The sequence below is a fragment of the Rousettus aegyptiacus genome, unplaced genomic scaffold, assembly GCF_014176215.1.
Source record: "Rousettus aegyptiacus isolate mRouAeg1 unplaced genomic scaffold, mRouAeg1.p scaffold_m13_p_2, whole genome shotgun sequence".
Lineage (NCBI taxonomy): Eukaryota > Metazoa > Chordata > Mammalia > Chiroptera > Pteropodidae > Rousettus > Rousettus aegyptiacus.
This window is the reverse complement of record NW_023416295.1, coordinates 15,734,584-15,751,766: the sequence shown is the minus strand read 5'-3', so window position 1 is coordinate 15,751,766 and position 17,183 is coordinate 15,734,584. Positions and strand designations below refer to the sequence as shown.

The 17,183-nt window shown below is 41.6% G+C and overlaps 1 protein-coding gene and 1 long non-coding RNA gene across 2 annotated transcripts in view; one reads left to right on the top strand and one right to left on the bottom strand.

Annotated features, from left to right (window-relative positions):
* LOC107516763 overlaps positions 1-12,544 on the top strand; it is a 36,388-nt gene extending 23,844 nt beyond the window's left edge. Inside the window, exons 2-3 of the long non-coding RNA XR_001598371.2 lie at positions 11,381-11,497; positions 11,931-12,544. This is a non-coding gene — a long non-coding RNA (uncharacterized LOC107516763). The remainder of the gene's footprint in view (positions 1-11,380; positions 11,498-11,930) is intronic.
* TNP1 (transition protein 1) lies at positions 1,734-2,224 on the bottom strand. The gene has a single exon (XM_036237314.1). It carries the CDS (start codon positions 1,878-1,880, stop codon positions 1,734-1,736), a length of 147 nt encoding a protein of 48 aa, XP_036093207.1. The 5' UTR covers positions 1,881-2,224.
* Positions 12,545-17,183: the final 4,639 nt, after the last annotated feature.

The window sequence follows — 17,183 nt, the reverse complement described above, 5'->3', positions numbered from 1 at the left end:
CCCTTATCAAAGCAGCCTGACTGGGCTATCTCAGCCGGTGCAGGAATGTTCAAGTCCTTCCTCCCCTCTCTTCCCTTCACAAGTACTGGTCTAAACTCCATCTTAGTCTCTTATCTCTACGTTTAAAATTTATAGCCAGAGCTTGTGTTGCAAGGGGCTTTCAGGCTTTCTTGGAAGCAGAGGAGCTCCCAGAGGGCATGAGAGAATATGAGATGACCATTTCTGATTACAGTGGACAAATACGTAGAGGATTATTTGAGGAACAAACATTAGCAGGAGGTAAAACAGGCATAACCACGGAGGATGAAGGTTGAATATTTTCTCTTTATTGCCTTTTTATAAAAGTAGAAGCTAAAATTATATATGAGTTCATTTCAGGGTCTTATCACATGAAAAAGAGCTCAGGAATGGAGACAGGACAAAGCATCCTGGGACAAAGCAGCCTGAAATATCTTTACTCCAACAAGTGAAATGACCTGGATTTTTCTCATCCCACAGTCTTCTGTAATATTTTGATACCTTCGCAGCTCCCCATGGGACTCAAGACGCTCCCCTACCCTCACTTTGGTCGCTTTGTTCCATGTGGCTGGAAACTTCATGTCTAACCTCATGCTCCTCTCATTCTTTCCTGGTTGTAAGCAACCAAGTGGGTGGCTTGGTTTAAATATGTCTCAATTCCACCCTGTGCCACCCTGGTAGTGCTGCTGAGGCAACAGGAAACACTGAGTGGGTGGATGCTGAGAGGCGGTGTCAGATCCCTGGCTGGACCATATCAGGATCCAAGGTCAAGGTAAAGTGAGGCATACAGCTGAGGACAGTGATTCCTATTTAATTTATGATGGCGTCACACCATCTGGCTTAAATTGAACCCCTCAAGGCAATATCTCTGCCTCGAGCCTTGTCCATCTGAAACTCAACATAGCTACACTTACCACGTCCATAATAGTATCGAATCCCATCTCTAACAGCCCGCTAAACCTGCCTAAATGAATCAGGAGCACCTCTTAAGTGTTAACATGTGACCTTTGGCTAAACCAGCTTAAATCTTTTGGCTCATTGACACTGATAAATGGCATTTCTCCCATTTCTTCCTTGTTTAGCTCCTCTCTATGTTGTCTATTGACCAAGACCCAGATATGGTGATGGTGCACGGCCAGAGTTGGGGGACATGGGGAGGGTAGAGTCAGGCTGTTTTCCAAGTCACGTTTAATGGTTTCATACATGCCAACTTTTCCAAGTCTGCCTAGTTCAGGGACCCCTGTTTCAACCAAAAGATCAAAATAAACATGCTTTTCAGTTTTCAAAATTTTATTGAGACGTTGGGGAGAAACAGCCAACATATACATTCCTCATTTCATCACGGTTGGCATTTTACCCACACGATAGGCTCTTCTCTGGCTTTGATCTAACTTCAGGTCTCCTTAGCATTCCCCCTTCGGTAGTCCTCTCGTTGCTGCCTGGTGGTGTTTGAAGTCCACCAGGGCAGAGCCCGCTGATGGGGTCACAAGTGGGAGCGATAATTGCGATTGGCTGTGGGGGAAGGACATGTGTGCGACAGGGACACCAGTTAGAATATATCCTTTCATATTCTTCCTACCCACATGTGGATTTAAATGGAAATGAAATCCTCAGGCTGAGATTTCAGGTCCTAGGAGAGCTAACTCCTGACTCCAAGAGGGAGGGCCCCCGGGGCAACAGATCTCCCCATGTCTGACTGTGGTCCTACTGGTCCCTCACTCACCATCATCGCTCCGTTTTCTACTCTTCAGGCTACCCTTTCGGTATTTTCTTTTGGTGCCACTTCTCTTGACTCCCTTGTGAGGAGATCGGTTCTTGCCCCTCCTCATGCCATGACTCTTTAGTTTGCGGCTGGTCGACATCGTAATTTCTGCAAAAATGAGGGGCTTTGCAGGGCCCGGAGGCCACGAGTCTGGGTATTTAAGGCCTTAGCCATTGTGACTGTGAAGGGGTGTGGCTTAGCCGGAGGGTGGGGCTCCATTGTGCTGTCACTAGCCTTTGTTGCACTTTGGTCATATATGTGAAATGAGGTGGCCCCTCTAAGGCGGCTCAGGTTTGAGGTCCTTTTTATGTTAAATGAGGCTTTCCAGACAGGTGTTACCGAGCAACTCAATTCCAGTCCTGTGCTGGGCTTCTGGGGAGTCCGAGAGCCATTAAAATAGGTATCTCTTGCCTGTAGGAAATTTAACTGTTGTTGACTGCCCGTATGCACGAGTGTTTAAGTCTCTCTACAGCATTGAGAGATAAATATGTTTCTATATGGACTTGACTCTAGGAATCCAAGTCAGTATGATCAAAACATATTTCTTCTTTTTCATCTAAATCAAGATTTCTTGGTGTCAGCTCTGCTGACATTATGGGCTGAGTAATTTTGCGGGGCTGTCTTGTGCTTTGTAGGATGTTTGGCGGCATCCCCGGACTCTACCCATCAGATGTCAGCGAAGTCTCCACAGCTGTGACAACCAAAATGTTCCCAAACATTACCTTGGGGGGAGGAGTAAGATCACCCAGGCTGAGAACCATTGGTTTAACCCTTCCAAAAAAATTCAATCAACAAATATTTATTGATCATGTAGTATGGGCCATGTACATAGATGTTAAGAAAATAGACAAAAGCAGACGGAGACTCTGTGTTCATGGAGCTTTCAACCTGGTAGGAGAGACAGCTGTTAATCTGACACTTAACACAAATTATGAATAATTACTTTTGCGGCATGGTGTAGGATGGGATTGGAGAGCCAGGCAGGTACCAGACCAGGCTCAAGTACATTGGGAAGCGAAGGGAAAATAATAATTTAGATAATGACAGGAGGAGATTAGAGGTTGCTGGGCAGGGGATGAACTAATGGGGAATAAAGGGAGAGGTTCAGTAGAGAGAAATATTTTGTAATGGTTTAGGCCAAGCTAGGGAGGGTATTGATTAGATGAAGAGATATAGACAAGAGACAGAAATTTGGTTATGGCTTGAATTAAGGGCAGAGGGTGTCATAGATGTATCTTTTGTTTCTAATGCAGCTATCTAGATGCTGGTGCTACTCGCTGAGATAAAGGCCGGGCATAGGGGCAGTGAGGATCATGTACTGTAGTCTAAGACATTTTGGGTTTGTGGTGTTCTTGAGATTTCCAAATAGAGATACTAAATGCTTGTTGGATATATGGGCCTGGAGCTCAGAGTAGAAGCCTGGGCCTGAGATAGCCACCATCTCCAACTTCCCTAATAATGGACTCATCATCCAATTTTTTCTTCTTCCTCCTTTGTATTTCATGTTATGTCCTATTGAAAAAAATTTCAGTGGAACTTGATAACTATTTCTTTTTTCTGTCCCTCCTTTTCTCTCCTCTGCCATTATCCTTATTCAAGAACCAAGTGCCTTGCATGCAGTAGGTTCTTAGCAAAAATTGGTTGAATCAAAGAGCGAGAATGTAGTTTAAGCACCACTCCCTGTATTTTTGATGTCTATAGATAAGATGACAAGTCATGCTTTGAAACCCAGATTCCTGGAAGAGCCATCTTGAGTGACATTTTCCATATTCCTGTGTCCAGGCAGGTGTTTCTGGGGCCCTTCTGTTAGAGTATTTTTTTCACCCAAAGAGCGAACTGCTACACGAAACAGGCTGCTGCCTATGTCTTTGTATCTTGGAAACTTTTTTGTGTATTCCAGACTAAACATTCCTCCTACAAGCAAGTTTAATGAAAGCAGGAATTAAAAAATTGTGTTTACTGCTATATAGTCCCAGGCATGGTGTAGTCCTGCCATAGAGTAGGAGCCCAATAAGTGTTTATGGAATATTTGTTGAATAAATAAAAAATACTCCTGTTTCTGACTACCCTATTTCTCCCCATTTTGTCCCATCTCTCCAAGGAAGTTTTCCTTGACTTCAATTTTCATTGTCCTTTGAAATTTGTTCCAAGTCCATCCATGATCCTGTAACATTGTCTTTCAAGTCTGAACAACCAATGCTAATTGTGTAAAACCCTGTTTTGTGCCCATATTTTGTGCCATATTGCCATGTCACGTGTGTGAGTCTGATCTCAACAGGAGGCAGTGCGTCTTGGTTTTGGTCCTGACTGGCCACAAATATCACTTCTCTCGCTTCAGCTCTCTTATTTTGTAAAATAATCTCTGGGTTAGATAATCTCTGAGATGATATGACTTTTGTGGCAGGCTTCTTGTAGTTAGGGACTGTATTGTTTTTATGTTTCTTCTGCATTTCTCACAGGTAATGACACAGTCCACAGTAGGTGGTCAATAAATATTTGCTCGTTCTAGCCACTTTGGTGTTATGAGGACAGATGGTACAACACAGAGTGACATTGTATACCAAGTGGGATCATTTCTAAACAAGGATGGGAAAAAGACATTGTCTCCGTAACAGACCCTCTGGTGCTCCATGCTGGTCTCTCATGCCTGGTTCTGCTGGCCTCTTTAGTCTGAGAGGCATTTTCAGGATGGTTTTAAAGACTGGGTAATCTCTCTCTCCTCCAGTCTTTCCCATCCTCAAAAGACCCACTCTGCCAAGGAGAAGCTGAGATCACAGAAAAGAAGGCAGCCAGACTTGAGAACTGATGAAGAAACAAACAAAAAGCCCCTTACATAGGGTTAAGAAGTAGTTCCTGTTTTGGACACCCATGTTGAGAAACTCCAGCAACAGAAAGTCCAACTTTGGGGGAGGCAATTTGCTGGCCAGTTGGGGGTGGGTCTGTGGGGTGTTTGGGTTGGCTTCTGCGTCAGACCTCCTGGAGTGAGGACAGAACAGGGTTGAGCATTGGGCACCTCTGTCTGTCTGTCTGTTTCTCTTTCCATTTCTGCCCCAGTGTTGCTTAAGCCGATGGTAGTTTAGATAGAGCACAGCAACGTCACGCCTGACCCTCCTGGGCCCAGAGTGCACCTCTTTTAGCGAACCTCTTATTAATCCAGTCTGCTGACTGTATCTTCCCCTTTTCTTCTGCTCTCTGTTTCTCTTCTTTCTTTCCTTTCCTTCCTTCCTTCCTTCCTTCCTTCCTTCCTTCCTTCCTTCCTTCCTTCCTTCCTTCCTTCCTCTCTCTCTCTCTCTCCCCCTCCCTCCCTCCTCTCTCTCTCTCTCTCTCCTCACTTCCCCCTTCCTTCCTTCCTTCCTTCCTTCCTTCCTTCCTTCCTTCCTTCCTTCCTTCCTTCCTTCCTTCCTTCCATACTTTGACTTTCTGGTGGGTCTTAGTTTTTGTTTCTCTTGATGAAAGGAAATGGATATTTTTCTATTTTAATAGAAATAGCTATTGAGACATGGGGAGAGAACTAAATCCCTTGTCCCTTAGGTTAGAAAGGGGCAGACTTTGGGCGTCACTGTTTTGGATCTCTAGTTGGGTGCCATCTCACCTCTCCAATTTAAGCTCACTCCATTAATTTTTCTGGGGAGTCAAATGGATGTCTTCTTCCTGGGGTTGGATCCTCCCTGCAGGCCAGGAATTGAAGTTCATTAAGAGTGAACATGGAAGAGTTGCTGACAGTCCTTACGTATGTCGATGACTCAGTCTGGAGCCTCTGAAACCTAAGTCTCTCCAGATGTTGACCTCAGCTAGGAAATGGGGACCTTCTACCCTGTTCACATGCACACTCCATCTTCTTTGCTCTTGCCGCTGCTATTGAGGCAGGAAAAGGGGGCTCAAGGGCAGACTGGAGGAGGGGAAAGCTGCCTAGAGAGGGGTCCCTCAAGAGACAGAGTTCTCTGAGCTCAGGACTCATCTGGTGTCTCTAGTTGGAAATACAAAGAACCAGAGCCCAAGGCCAAAGGGTAGTTTTTAGAGAAAAAGGAAGGCAGAACTCAATTTGCCTCTTCCCCTCCACTTCTGGGAAACAAAAGAGCATTTCGGTTCTGAGAACAGCCTGGGTTCTGCCTGAAGACTTGTAAGAGTTCTTTCCGATTTTCCCTCCAGGCTTCTTTCACATTCTTTTCGACTGCATTTCCAAACTGTCTTTCCATAACCAATTTCTGTTTTCCAGAAATAGAGAGATGGGGCTGATCAAAGGTGGGAGACTCATCACAAGAGCAGTGGCCCTGGGAGGTTCCTCGGGAGCCCATTGGATCCCCTCCTTTGGGAGGCCAAGAGGCTTGTCTGAGGGCTGCACCCACACAGCTCAAGGGCCCTGATCAGACCCAGAATTGTTGATCCCCAGGCCAAAGACTGCCCACCTCTCCATACTGCCTTTCCTACTTGACTTAAAAATAGATCTGGCCTTGACTCTTCACTCTTCTCTTACATATGCTACTAGGATTGGAGTAAAGACATTTAATGTTGAAGAAATGGACAGAACTATAAAACTCATGAATTCTTAGAGGCAGGATGTGAACCTAGAGGTCCTCTGGACAAATTAACAAATCTCATTTAGAGAGAATTCAAACTTTCATTAGTTTTCTTTGTTGTTGTTGTTAGTTTTGGACTTATGGTAATTTATTTGACTATTTCCATTTCTTTTGTCACCACTAATGATAAGGTCACATGGAATGGTAGTACACAAAGAAAATCCAAAATTTATGCTTCAGAAGGATCCAAATAATGTTTTCAACATTGACACTCCCCTGCTTCCCCTGACCTTAATCCCCATCTATAACTTAATGAAGAAGCTTTCCCTTCCCAAAATACACTGGGAATAAAGGGCCCTTCAGCCATAAGACAAAAATAGGGCTGCACCTTAGGGTATTAGAAAGGGAGTATTATGGCATGAAAATACCACACATATTCAATCATTTAGCCTCATATGGTCTTTAGGAAAAATGTGCTTTAATCCATCTCCCAACTGCAATAAGGAAGTTTGAGTTGTGAGGGGTTGCTAGAGAACAATTTCATAATAAATATGTCTGGAGATGAAGGGTAACTTGGCCAAAGTCACAAATTATAGGCAAAGTTGGATCTCAAGCCCAGAGCTCCTAATCCTCAGTCCTGGCTTCTTGTAACTGTGCCACCAGGCACTACTGTTGAGATTTCCGTTTTTCTTTTCTCTGCTTCAGTCATCTCCCTTCATGTTCTAAGAGCCACATGCCACATGCTAGGGACCCTTGCCCACTTGAAATCACCCCTCTCACCGATGGCTATCATGTCACTGAGTTTGAGAACATCTGGCCTTGTGAAAGTGGGATGAATTGCCACCAAAAGAGGAAAAGGACCTGAGAGACGGACTGAAATCACTACACATGAAGTTCAATCTCTGCATAATTGAAGCTTTCAGAGCATTGTTATCAACATGCTGGTAGGGTACAGTGGCCAGAGGAGACACTTAATACTGCCAGAGTATTTCAAACATAAGTGTCTGTTACAACTCTACTGATCAACGTCGGGTCAAGAGAAAACATCACAATTCAGTCATATCTCTCTGACTTGACTGGATGAAACTCTACTCCCTACTCTTAGTGGTGATCGATGAAGTTTGAAGAAGAGGAGGAGATAGGTTAGAAACATAATTTCACTTTGCCTCTTGAAGATCTAGAAAAATGGAAATGACAAAGAAGGCTTACTTGACAATACCACTGCCTATTTGGTTTCCTCATTTTTCTCTTGGGCAGAGTTCTCATATTTGGAAAAGAAGATATAGTTGTATTTATATTAAAGAAAAGGAACAAAGGAACTCCTTCACCGTTCTTTCTCATCCTAGAATTCTGTGATCCAAAGCACAAAGGTTTAGTGACACTTTGCCCTTTACACACCCTATGCTGGGACAGCACGGATGAGTTATCTAATGAAATTTTCAAAACAAAGCCTTCATTTTCAGTAAGGACCAAAGAAAGACCCAGATTCTTTGAGTGTCAAAATCATCAGATTTTATTGGTCAAGAGTTTCCCAATGCTGAGCGGGCTTATTGTTGTTCTGGGATGAAATGTGAAAGTTAATACCTCCAAAATGCTTTGGTGTTCTCACGAAGACTGTGTTGCCATGCAGAAATATGGGTTTCCTTAGTACACCGCTGTCCTGCAACAGAGTGGCCCTTTCTTCATGCTGCGAAAAAGCAAAGACAAAATTGAAGTTATAAAGGTCCCCGGTTAGGGTGAAAATCTAAAAAGGTTCTTTACGTGAGCACACGAGGCCAACTTGACATTTTCCAGGTTTTCCCTTATGATTTTGTTACCTTTTTAGCTGTGGTTTGGCCTGGTTTACTTGGAACGTCCTGCATTGCCTGCTTCAGAAAAGTCATGTATCCCCAGAACCAGCAACATTATTGTAGGTCCCAGGGAAAGATGAATAAGCTGGACTCTTGTAAAAAAAAAAAAAAAAAAAATACCGTCAGAGCATAGACCAAGCCTGAGGTTCCCTGAGCACAGGGCCATTTGTGACTTCACAGGTCCTGTGCCTTTGAAGCCCGCCCTGTCCCTCCTGACTTCAGGTATTTCTTATGGTAAACATCTAGATAACTACATTGAAAGATCTCTATCTCGTTCTCATTCTTATAATCCAGGGAAGCTGGTCAATGACTGATTCATTATGGGGGCTTGATGAGTACTTACGAATGGCTTGCATCTGACTGAGTCCATGTTGTGTGCCTGAGGATGGAGGAAGTCTCTTCAATGATAGTTCCATCATCACTTCCTCTTTTCCCTCCTCGCACACATTATCCTACCATTCTCTACACCCCCCCTGCACCACCTCAGGACCACTTATTCAAGAGCCTTGCCATCGCTGCCCTCTTCTTCCTCCTCCCCCATGCCCTCCTTGGTGTTGCTTTCTTCTAATGCTCCCACAGGAAGTCCGCCGAGTCCTAGGAGAATGTGCAGTGCTGCTGCATGCTAGGTGGTTGCACTTAGTCATGGTAGATGTTAGAATCCTGATGTGGGCTTTCTAGCCATTTGCCTAAAGATGGTCTGAGCCTTTAGATGGGGGCAGGTAGGGGGGCATCTGTAAAGAAACTGGGCCACTGTGACTTAGACGTTACTATTCTGGGATGTCACAAAGTCCATGTGAGGTCAGCAACAAAATCTACAGGAGAAGGGCTGAACAGTGGGACCCGCAATGATTTTCTTCAACATTTAGTAAGACTGATTTTCTGGATCCAAACCTCTTAACCTACTAAACTTGGACAAATTATTTTATTTCTCTCAGTCTTAAAACTCTTCTTTTAGTTGAAGCCAGAAGGACATGAACTTAATGGCAACCCTATTATTTTACTAATGAGGAAACTAGATGCCCAGTTGGAGATTGTTTTTTTTTACAGGCTTCAGGAAATTGCTCAAGGACACGAAAAAACTGGGATATAAATCTGCATCTACTTAATTTTAGTGCTTGCACACAGTGTCTCCCAATGCATTTGCTGACATGGAGGGAGGGAGATGGAGATGGTTAATCACCTAGGGGGTGACATCTTTCACTTACTATTTTCTGTGAAGAGAGATATGAATAAAAGACTTGAGTATCAAAACCCAGAGGAAACTGATCCAAGTTAGTGATGGGGATGGAGAAGAGGGGGAGGATTATAAAACATTGGGATGATTTATAAGAGCTGAAAAAGGGAAGTTTGAAACCTAGACTTCCACGCTGAGTAAATGACTACTAGGTGGATACCGGAGCAAGAACTACATTTGGACAGAAAGTATTAGTTTCAGATTTGTACCAGTTGAGATGTCTACTGGGCAGATCCAATGTTCACTTAGATGCCCAGTGGACAAACTGGATATAAGTAAATGTAGCTGAGAAGATCAGTTGGCACTGGTGATGTAAGTTTGATCATTGACAAAGCAGAATTTTGTGCAGGCGAATCTATGGGAGTAGATGAGAGGGTCTAGAGACAAAATTATTAGATTTATCAGCCTTTGTTTTTTTTTTTTTTTTCTCAGAGAAAACCAACGAAAACTGAGAACACAGAGAAAACTCAGGAAGAGTAGGGTTGCAAATTAACAGTATGGAGTTTAAAGACAGAAGCTGCCAAACTTGGGGTAGTTGTAACACTTATTGGGGGACCTACTAAATGTCCAGGATTGTGCAGAACACTTTGGGAACCTCACCTTGACTTTCATTCTTTATCTTACTTGACCTGGTAGAATACTTGATGATTATGCTCTACAGAGACAGAGTACGGGGTGTGGTCAGAAGTATAGTGGGTAAAGAGAGACGAGAGTTGAAGTAGTGGAGGGTGGAGGTGGTTTTGACCAGAGGATGGGAAGGAAGTCTCTCTCTAGCAACCATCCTCTCCAAGCTTGGTTCAAAAATTTGGGAAACTTCACACTGTCTACAAGAGGTAGTTCGTTTTTCCATAACATTTCACTTTTCATACTCATTCTCCCAACCCCAAACTCACTTTCTAGTCTTGTCCTTTATTCTCTCCCTCAGGCAACGTATGATATTTTAGTCAAACTGAGTTATTTAAAGGCAGAAAAAGTACAAACATTCATAGAAAGTTCATTCTTACTTGTAGTTATTTATTTTTAGCACTTTTACCTAATAAATTCTTATATGTTATTCAAAACTCAAAACAAAGGCCTCAAGTCTTATGACTACTTCTTCAATGAACTTCCATTATTCATCTTTTGGGCACATTTTATATCATTTACCAGATTTCATCCAGTATTTTTTATTTGTATTCATGTTTTCTCTTCCCAGACCTTGAGCTTCTTGAGGTTGAAGCTCTAGCTCTGTGAGGTTCTGGTGGGCGGGCTGGACGATTAAAAAGATGTGTCAGAGCTTTGAAGTCCACATTTTTGGGAATTGGAGTGAGGACTGGGAAGGGCCAGGAGGAAGAGATTACAAAGGGGTAATAGGGAAACTTTGGGAGTGGAGAAGATATGCTTATTATCTTTATTTGTGGTAATAAGGTCATGGGTGCATATTTATGTCAAAACATCAAATTGTACATTTAAAATATCTGCAATTTATTGTATGTAAATTATATCTCAATAAATTCATTTTAAAAATTCTGTATTGTTCAAGTCCTTCCTAAAGAGCTTTTTCTAGAAATAAGATGATAGAACCAGGAATGTGTACCTAAATATTCCAGCAGATAAAGGCTTTAAAGAGGCTGAACTTGTGTCTGAAAGGCCAGGAGAATTTTACTTGGTTTGTGTCATTTAGTGTGGTTCTTATAGGCTCTACCAAGGGGCAGCCAGCAGATTCTAGCAGTCCTAATAGGGACTTTATTAGTTATAACCAAATATCTCAAATTTTATCCAAATGTCTCAGTGCTTTCCAACCACCCAACCCAACTCTCATGTTGACTTTCAGCCATTGTGACAAGGCATCATCCATCATCATGATGGTCCTTTCACCAACAGGGTCTATGTCATGGCCACTCCCCATATATAAAGGAATTGATGAATAGGCTGCTTTGGACAAATAGACTTGGGGTGGGGGAGGGATAAAAACAGGGGCTGCTCTTTCAACAAGAACCCCACTGATGGCCAAATTTAGGGAACGTAAGAAGATGGTGCAATCGCGTAGATGTAAGTGCTCGGCATGCCATCTGAAGGAGGTACCACAGCGACCAAAAGCAAAGAAGTTGTGCCAGGAAAAAATCAAGAAGACAAGGTATTGACGACATTTTTCTGATTACAAAAGGGAACTCTCGGGCCTGAGGAATGGTCACCCTAGCCTGGCAGGTGTTCTAAAATGTCTTATCTCTGTCGAAGCATAGTGCTCCATTCACTTCCCAGAGACTGTCTCCAGCTCTTTCTTAGCACTTGCCCTTCCGCTCCCAAAACCAATTATTTCCCCCATGTCCCCATGAATCCTGCAAAGAACCAGACTCACTGTGTTAATCGTTTGCCTTCTTTATGCTATACAGCCTTCCTCTAACTTTCCCATTCAGTAGAGAGGTTGACATAACCCCTGGACCTCCCTTCTTCTGAAACCTTATGTCTACTGGAGTCTCTGGGAAACTGAGCTGGGGAGATGTCTATGCAAAAAAGTATATGGGTTTCTTGAGTGTAAATCTTATATTTTCTCATTCTTGTCTCCTTAGTCAGGAGAACACGCCGTTGCTCTGGCTGAAGAAACTGCTTGAATCCACAGTTGTCCGTGTCGTGTTTTCTCCCATGACCAACGAAAAGAAAAGCCTTTTTGAGGAGAAGCCCAAGTCCACCATAGTCATCATCGATTTTTCTCCCTTGGCTCCAGGTCTTTAAGTAAAATTTCTCTCCTTTCACTGACAAATGATGCTATGGGTGTTTTTATTTAACTGGAGATTGACTTGTGTTACCCTGGAGCACCCCGGCCGTTCTTCATGTAATAAAATAAGTGGGGTGCAATAGGTAGAGGGGATAATCAAGCGAGGCATGGGAAATACGTAGTTTCCGCCTTTGTTCCCATTTAGTAGATTTGCTAATGAAATGTATGGTTGAGTTTTGGTTTAGGATAAGTCGAGATGCTTTCTGGATATGAAAAGAGCTCACCTGGTTTGATAGACTTTCTATGGTACAACAGTCAGAAAACGTATAGTCAGATCATCATCAGCTCACACTTGTGGCTTCATTTGTTGATAATTAATAATAAAGATGCTTATATTTCTAGCAACAAACCTTGATCATGTCAATATGAAGCCCACGGATTTTAAACACAAATAAGGGCAAAAACATAATATAGGCTTAGAATGGCATTTGTGTATTTGAAACTTTTAGTTAATTAATTAATTAATTAAAAATTTTAAAAAATATTTAATTTTTGAAAAAAATTATAAAAAAGACATTAGAAAACAGACCAGGTAACCATTCTAACTCTGATAATAGAGATATCATAACACATTAAAGATCTTTAATTCAAACCCATTTACTGTACACAGTGGGAAACACTGAGGACCCAGTCTGTATAGCTATAAAAATATCTGGAACTTTTTAAAGGACAACATCCTCAATCTTCTCCTGATAGAGTACTCAAGATATAGTGCAGTGTTAGGTCTCTTAGGGGTCAAATAATTCTGATAGTTGTGTGGAACTCCTTGTATCATTGAACGTGAAGCTTGTATAATTCACATAAAGTTACCAGGTCATCTGGTACCCTCAACCCATTATTATTATCATTAAGCTGCAAAAATTCTGCTAAGCACAATCTGCCTCCCCCCCTTGGGATCATACATGTAATCTTTAATGATCATGGGTCGGCAAAGCCAAAACTAATCTATAAGGTTGAGATTTCAAAACTCAATTCTCCAGTCTTCTTTGGGACATGAAAGATGCAGATATTGGAAAAGAGACATGGAATGCCTATTTATTGTTCAGCCTACTTAAGTAGGCCTCAGTGTTTTGTTATATTTCATAAATGTCTATGAGCTTCTTGTTCCTGATGGAACATGGGTTTCTTTGATGATCGTTTTTGCTCTTGGGTGGTCACGTTTTCTTACTGTGGGGCTGGAGAGAGATGGTAGTTTGAAGATGTTATGGCTGGTTTCCCTGGGCTCAGGAGCAGAAGAATCTTGCAATAATAGATTTAGTTACATCATTAGATGTTTATCTTGCAGTACATTATAGTGGTATGTTACAGTTATACCACTAGATATAACAAGTATATCTAGTAGTACATTGTAGTAACATGTTATACTGTATCTTGTGTTGTAATAATATGTTGGGCATATACTGGTACAGCCTTGAGAAAAAGGCAATAGCAAAGAAGGTCAGTAGCCTTCTCTGCTTCATTCTGGCACCAGTTATCTATACCACATTCACCATTTTTGCCCAATTTACATAGACCTCAGCTCTGTTCACATGTGCATACTGAGAGCTTAGAGTCTAGTGTCAAAGTTAAAACACAGGTAAACCTGCATACCAGGTGCCCAAAACTTGAAATTAAGCATGGAGATCTTTGAGTTGTCATGTGTAAGCCATTCAGTTTTTATTGATGAAAGCCCTGTAAGAAGTAGGAAAGCCTGACCCAAGTTGTACCTCACAGCAGCCTTTGTGAGTTATGTCAGGTAAAAGGGTTGTTTGAGAGGGCCACTTAGAAGTGAAAGGCTGCATAGTACATGTTTTAGTCTTTGCAGGAGAAAGCAGCCAAAGTAAGTGAATGGTCATGGCCATGTTCCAGCAAGACTCTACAAAGATGTCTGGAGCTTATGATAACCATTATTTCATTTATCTCAATTGCACCATTGAAGTAACCATTATCGCAGTTTGACAATTGAAACAGGCTGAATGACTAACGAAAAATCACAAAAAAATAGAGTTAATAGTATGTTCTTTCTGTAGTGTTCTTTCTAGTCTCAGGGCAGAGATTGTCCTGGCTCTTCCTGTTCTAAGATCTACCTTTGGGTTTAGTCTAAATGTTAATCTTACTCTTCTGAAGAAGAGGTTCACTAACCCTTGTGGTAGTCTGTTCCTTCCATTCAAAGACCTTTGTCTCTTTCTAGATATCTAATAAGTAGTCCATCTTTCTATGTGTCTTGATTGAAGTCTTAGACTTCTTGTAAAAGGGTCATGTGGGGGGAGGTGAAAGTAGGGAATTGGCGCTGGGACACTAGTCTTAAACCAGATGTTCCTCAGGGAGTTAAGCCAGTAACAGGAAGAAGGCAGCGAACTGGTTATGCATCAAGTCAAGGCCTTCTGTGATACAGTGTGACGGTAATACCGCAATCACCGTTATCCTTATATCTCATAAGAGCAAGTATTAAAACTGGCCCCAAACTAAAGTTCATAAACTTATAAATTTGAGTGCAGTCCCCTTTTCCTTTTACAACTCATTCTCTAAAGTCTTTCTCCATTCTTTCTGCTTTTCAAAATTTTAGTTGCTCATTACTATGGGGTTTCACTATATCATCCAATTATAGTAGGTTATTTTATTCCATTAGTACAGGTATATTTGATGTCCGGGAGCCGACTATGGCCCACAAATGTGTTTTCTTTGGCATACTATGCAGGCCAACGTGAGGTGGGCAAAAAACAGTTGAACTAGTTATCATGATTAAAGTCAGCAGCTTTTATTAAAAGTCTAGGTTTTTAAAAAAAATTTGTTTATTTTAATTAGTTTCAAGTATACAATACATTGGTTAGACATTTACATAGTTTATAAAACGAGCCCCCTAATTGCTCCTTCTCTCGTCTGGTTTTCCACCAAGCCAACATATTAATGCTGACTGCATTCCCTATGCTTGCGCTCCCCATCCCCGTGACCATCTAGCAAACAACTAATTTGTACTTCTTTAACCCTTCACCCCATTCTCCCAGTCCCCCATCCCTCTCCCCTGATCTGTCACCAAACTGTCTACTATATTTGTGAGTCTGTTTTTGATTAGTTTGTACTTTTTGTTCCTTAGATTCTACATATAAGCGAAATCATATGGTATTTATCTTTCTCTGTCTGACTTAATTCATTCAGCATAATAACCTCTAGGTCCATTCATGTTGTCGCAAATGGCAGGATTTTATTTTATTTTTTTAATGGCTGAGTAATATTCCATTGTATGTATGAACCATAACTTCTTTATCCAGTCGTCTGTTGATGGACATTTAGGTTGCTTCCATATCTTGGCTATTGTAAACTGTGCTGCCACGAAGATTGTTATGAATTATTGTTTTGGTTTTCTTTGGATAAATACCCAGAAGTGCAATTGCTAGATTTTGATTTCTTGGTTGCTCTTAAAAATTTGGTAACACTAGATCCCAACTAACTAGGGTTCAGAAGTACCTTTCAGATGGAGCATGCACTCTTCAATTTGCATCATCTCCATAATCATTGCTTGTATCACTTATATTATCAATCTAAATCCTGAAGACATCGACTTTGTAACTTCTGTCCTAAACCTTTGAGATCTACCACTACTGATGCTGCTGGTTCTACTCTCTTGCCCACATTTATCAAACATTTTAGACACCAGTCTGATGTTCTAGACAGGGAAGCCAAGGGTAGGAATCTGAGATTGTGTGCAGAACAGCCTTCTTTCTTTAAAATTTTGTTTCAGATTCCTAGGACCACGTACTACCAGGACCACTGATAGGCCAGGATTCCTAGCCTCAGAATCCTTTCTTTTTCCTAAAGCATGGTTTAAAATCCATGAGAAAACAGGAGAAGAGAGTCAGTCAGCTGTCTAGATGAGACTTAGGTGTCATATTGGGAATGAGAGACTCAAGATAAATCACCGTCCTCTCACCCCTGGAACTCAGCATATTTTGGTGGCTATCACACTGTGGTCTCTAAAACATGGTCCCCTTCTGGAGTGTCAAGATAATTGTGTTAGGCGGTGGAACTGCCTTATACAAGTCCAAGCCCCACAAGTCTTTTCTCCTTGTTGTAAATCCCTGACCTGCCAGGACTCTGATTTCTGTGTCTTTGGTGTTTGACAACAATGTCAGTGATGGTGATAATGTTGTGACAGAACAATTTGCCGAATCATCGATTCGTGTGTATCCTCAGCATTTTCCTGCCCCATTTGAAGCAAGGTCCACATTTTCATTCTGTTCCTTTGCTTCAGGTGCGGGCTGAAACAGAAGCTCTTGGAAAATAACTTTCTGAGTTTCGATATCCAAACACTTGAGCTTAAGAGGGTATTATATTTTGGAGGGGACTTAATTTTACTCGCCCACCAATAGAGCCTGAGATAAGGCTCTGAGTACTGGTTTTATATTGGGAAGTTGATTCTAAGTAGCAGGAGTGAGGGGAGAGGGTATGCAAACAGGGGAAGAAGAGTACGAAGAGAGTGTTACTGAGCTGATGACTGCCGTGGGTAACTAGAGTTCAATCCCACTGGAGACCCCCAGAGGAGTTGTAATGCACCTCAGAACTGTCCCTCTAGATGCTAGGAGGCTGGGATATTTATCCATTGATATCCATCCCCTACTACTTTGGAAGTTTCCCTTGAGAATATTAACTGCCCCCTTCTTGGGTTGCCTAGGTATTGGGAAATACTTGTTCCCTGTTATTTTCCTCTCTGCTCTTTAGGACCTCATCCAAAAACAAGACAGAAAATGTTACCTTTTTAACATGTAACATTGTGTGTATGTGATCTATATATCTCTGCATTGTATATGTCTACATGATAATATCTGCATACTATTCTATTATTTGGATTTACATAATCGATTTAACCAAAATCTTATGTTTAGTGCATTTGCACTTATTTGCTTTCATTCAAATATATATAAAGATCTATATATTTATACAGTATTGTTAGAATTTTTTAATATATTCTTAGGATTCAACAACTATAGAATTGAAATTATAGTATCAAAGAGTTTGGCATCCTTAACGCTCTTAATACATCTTTCCCCAAATTGTTTTTCAGAGAGGTTTT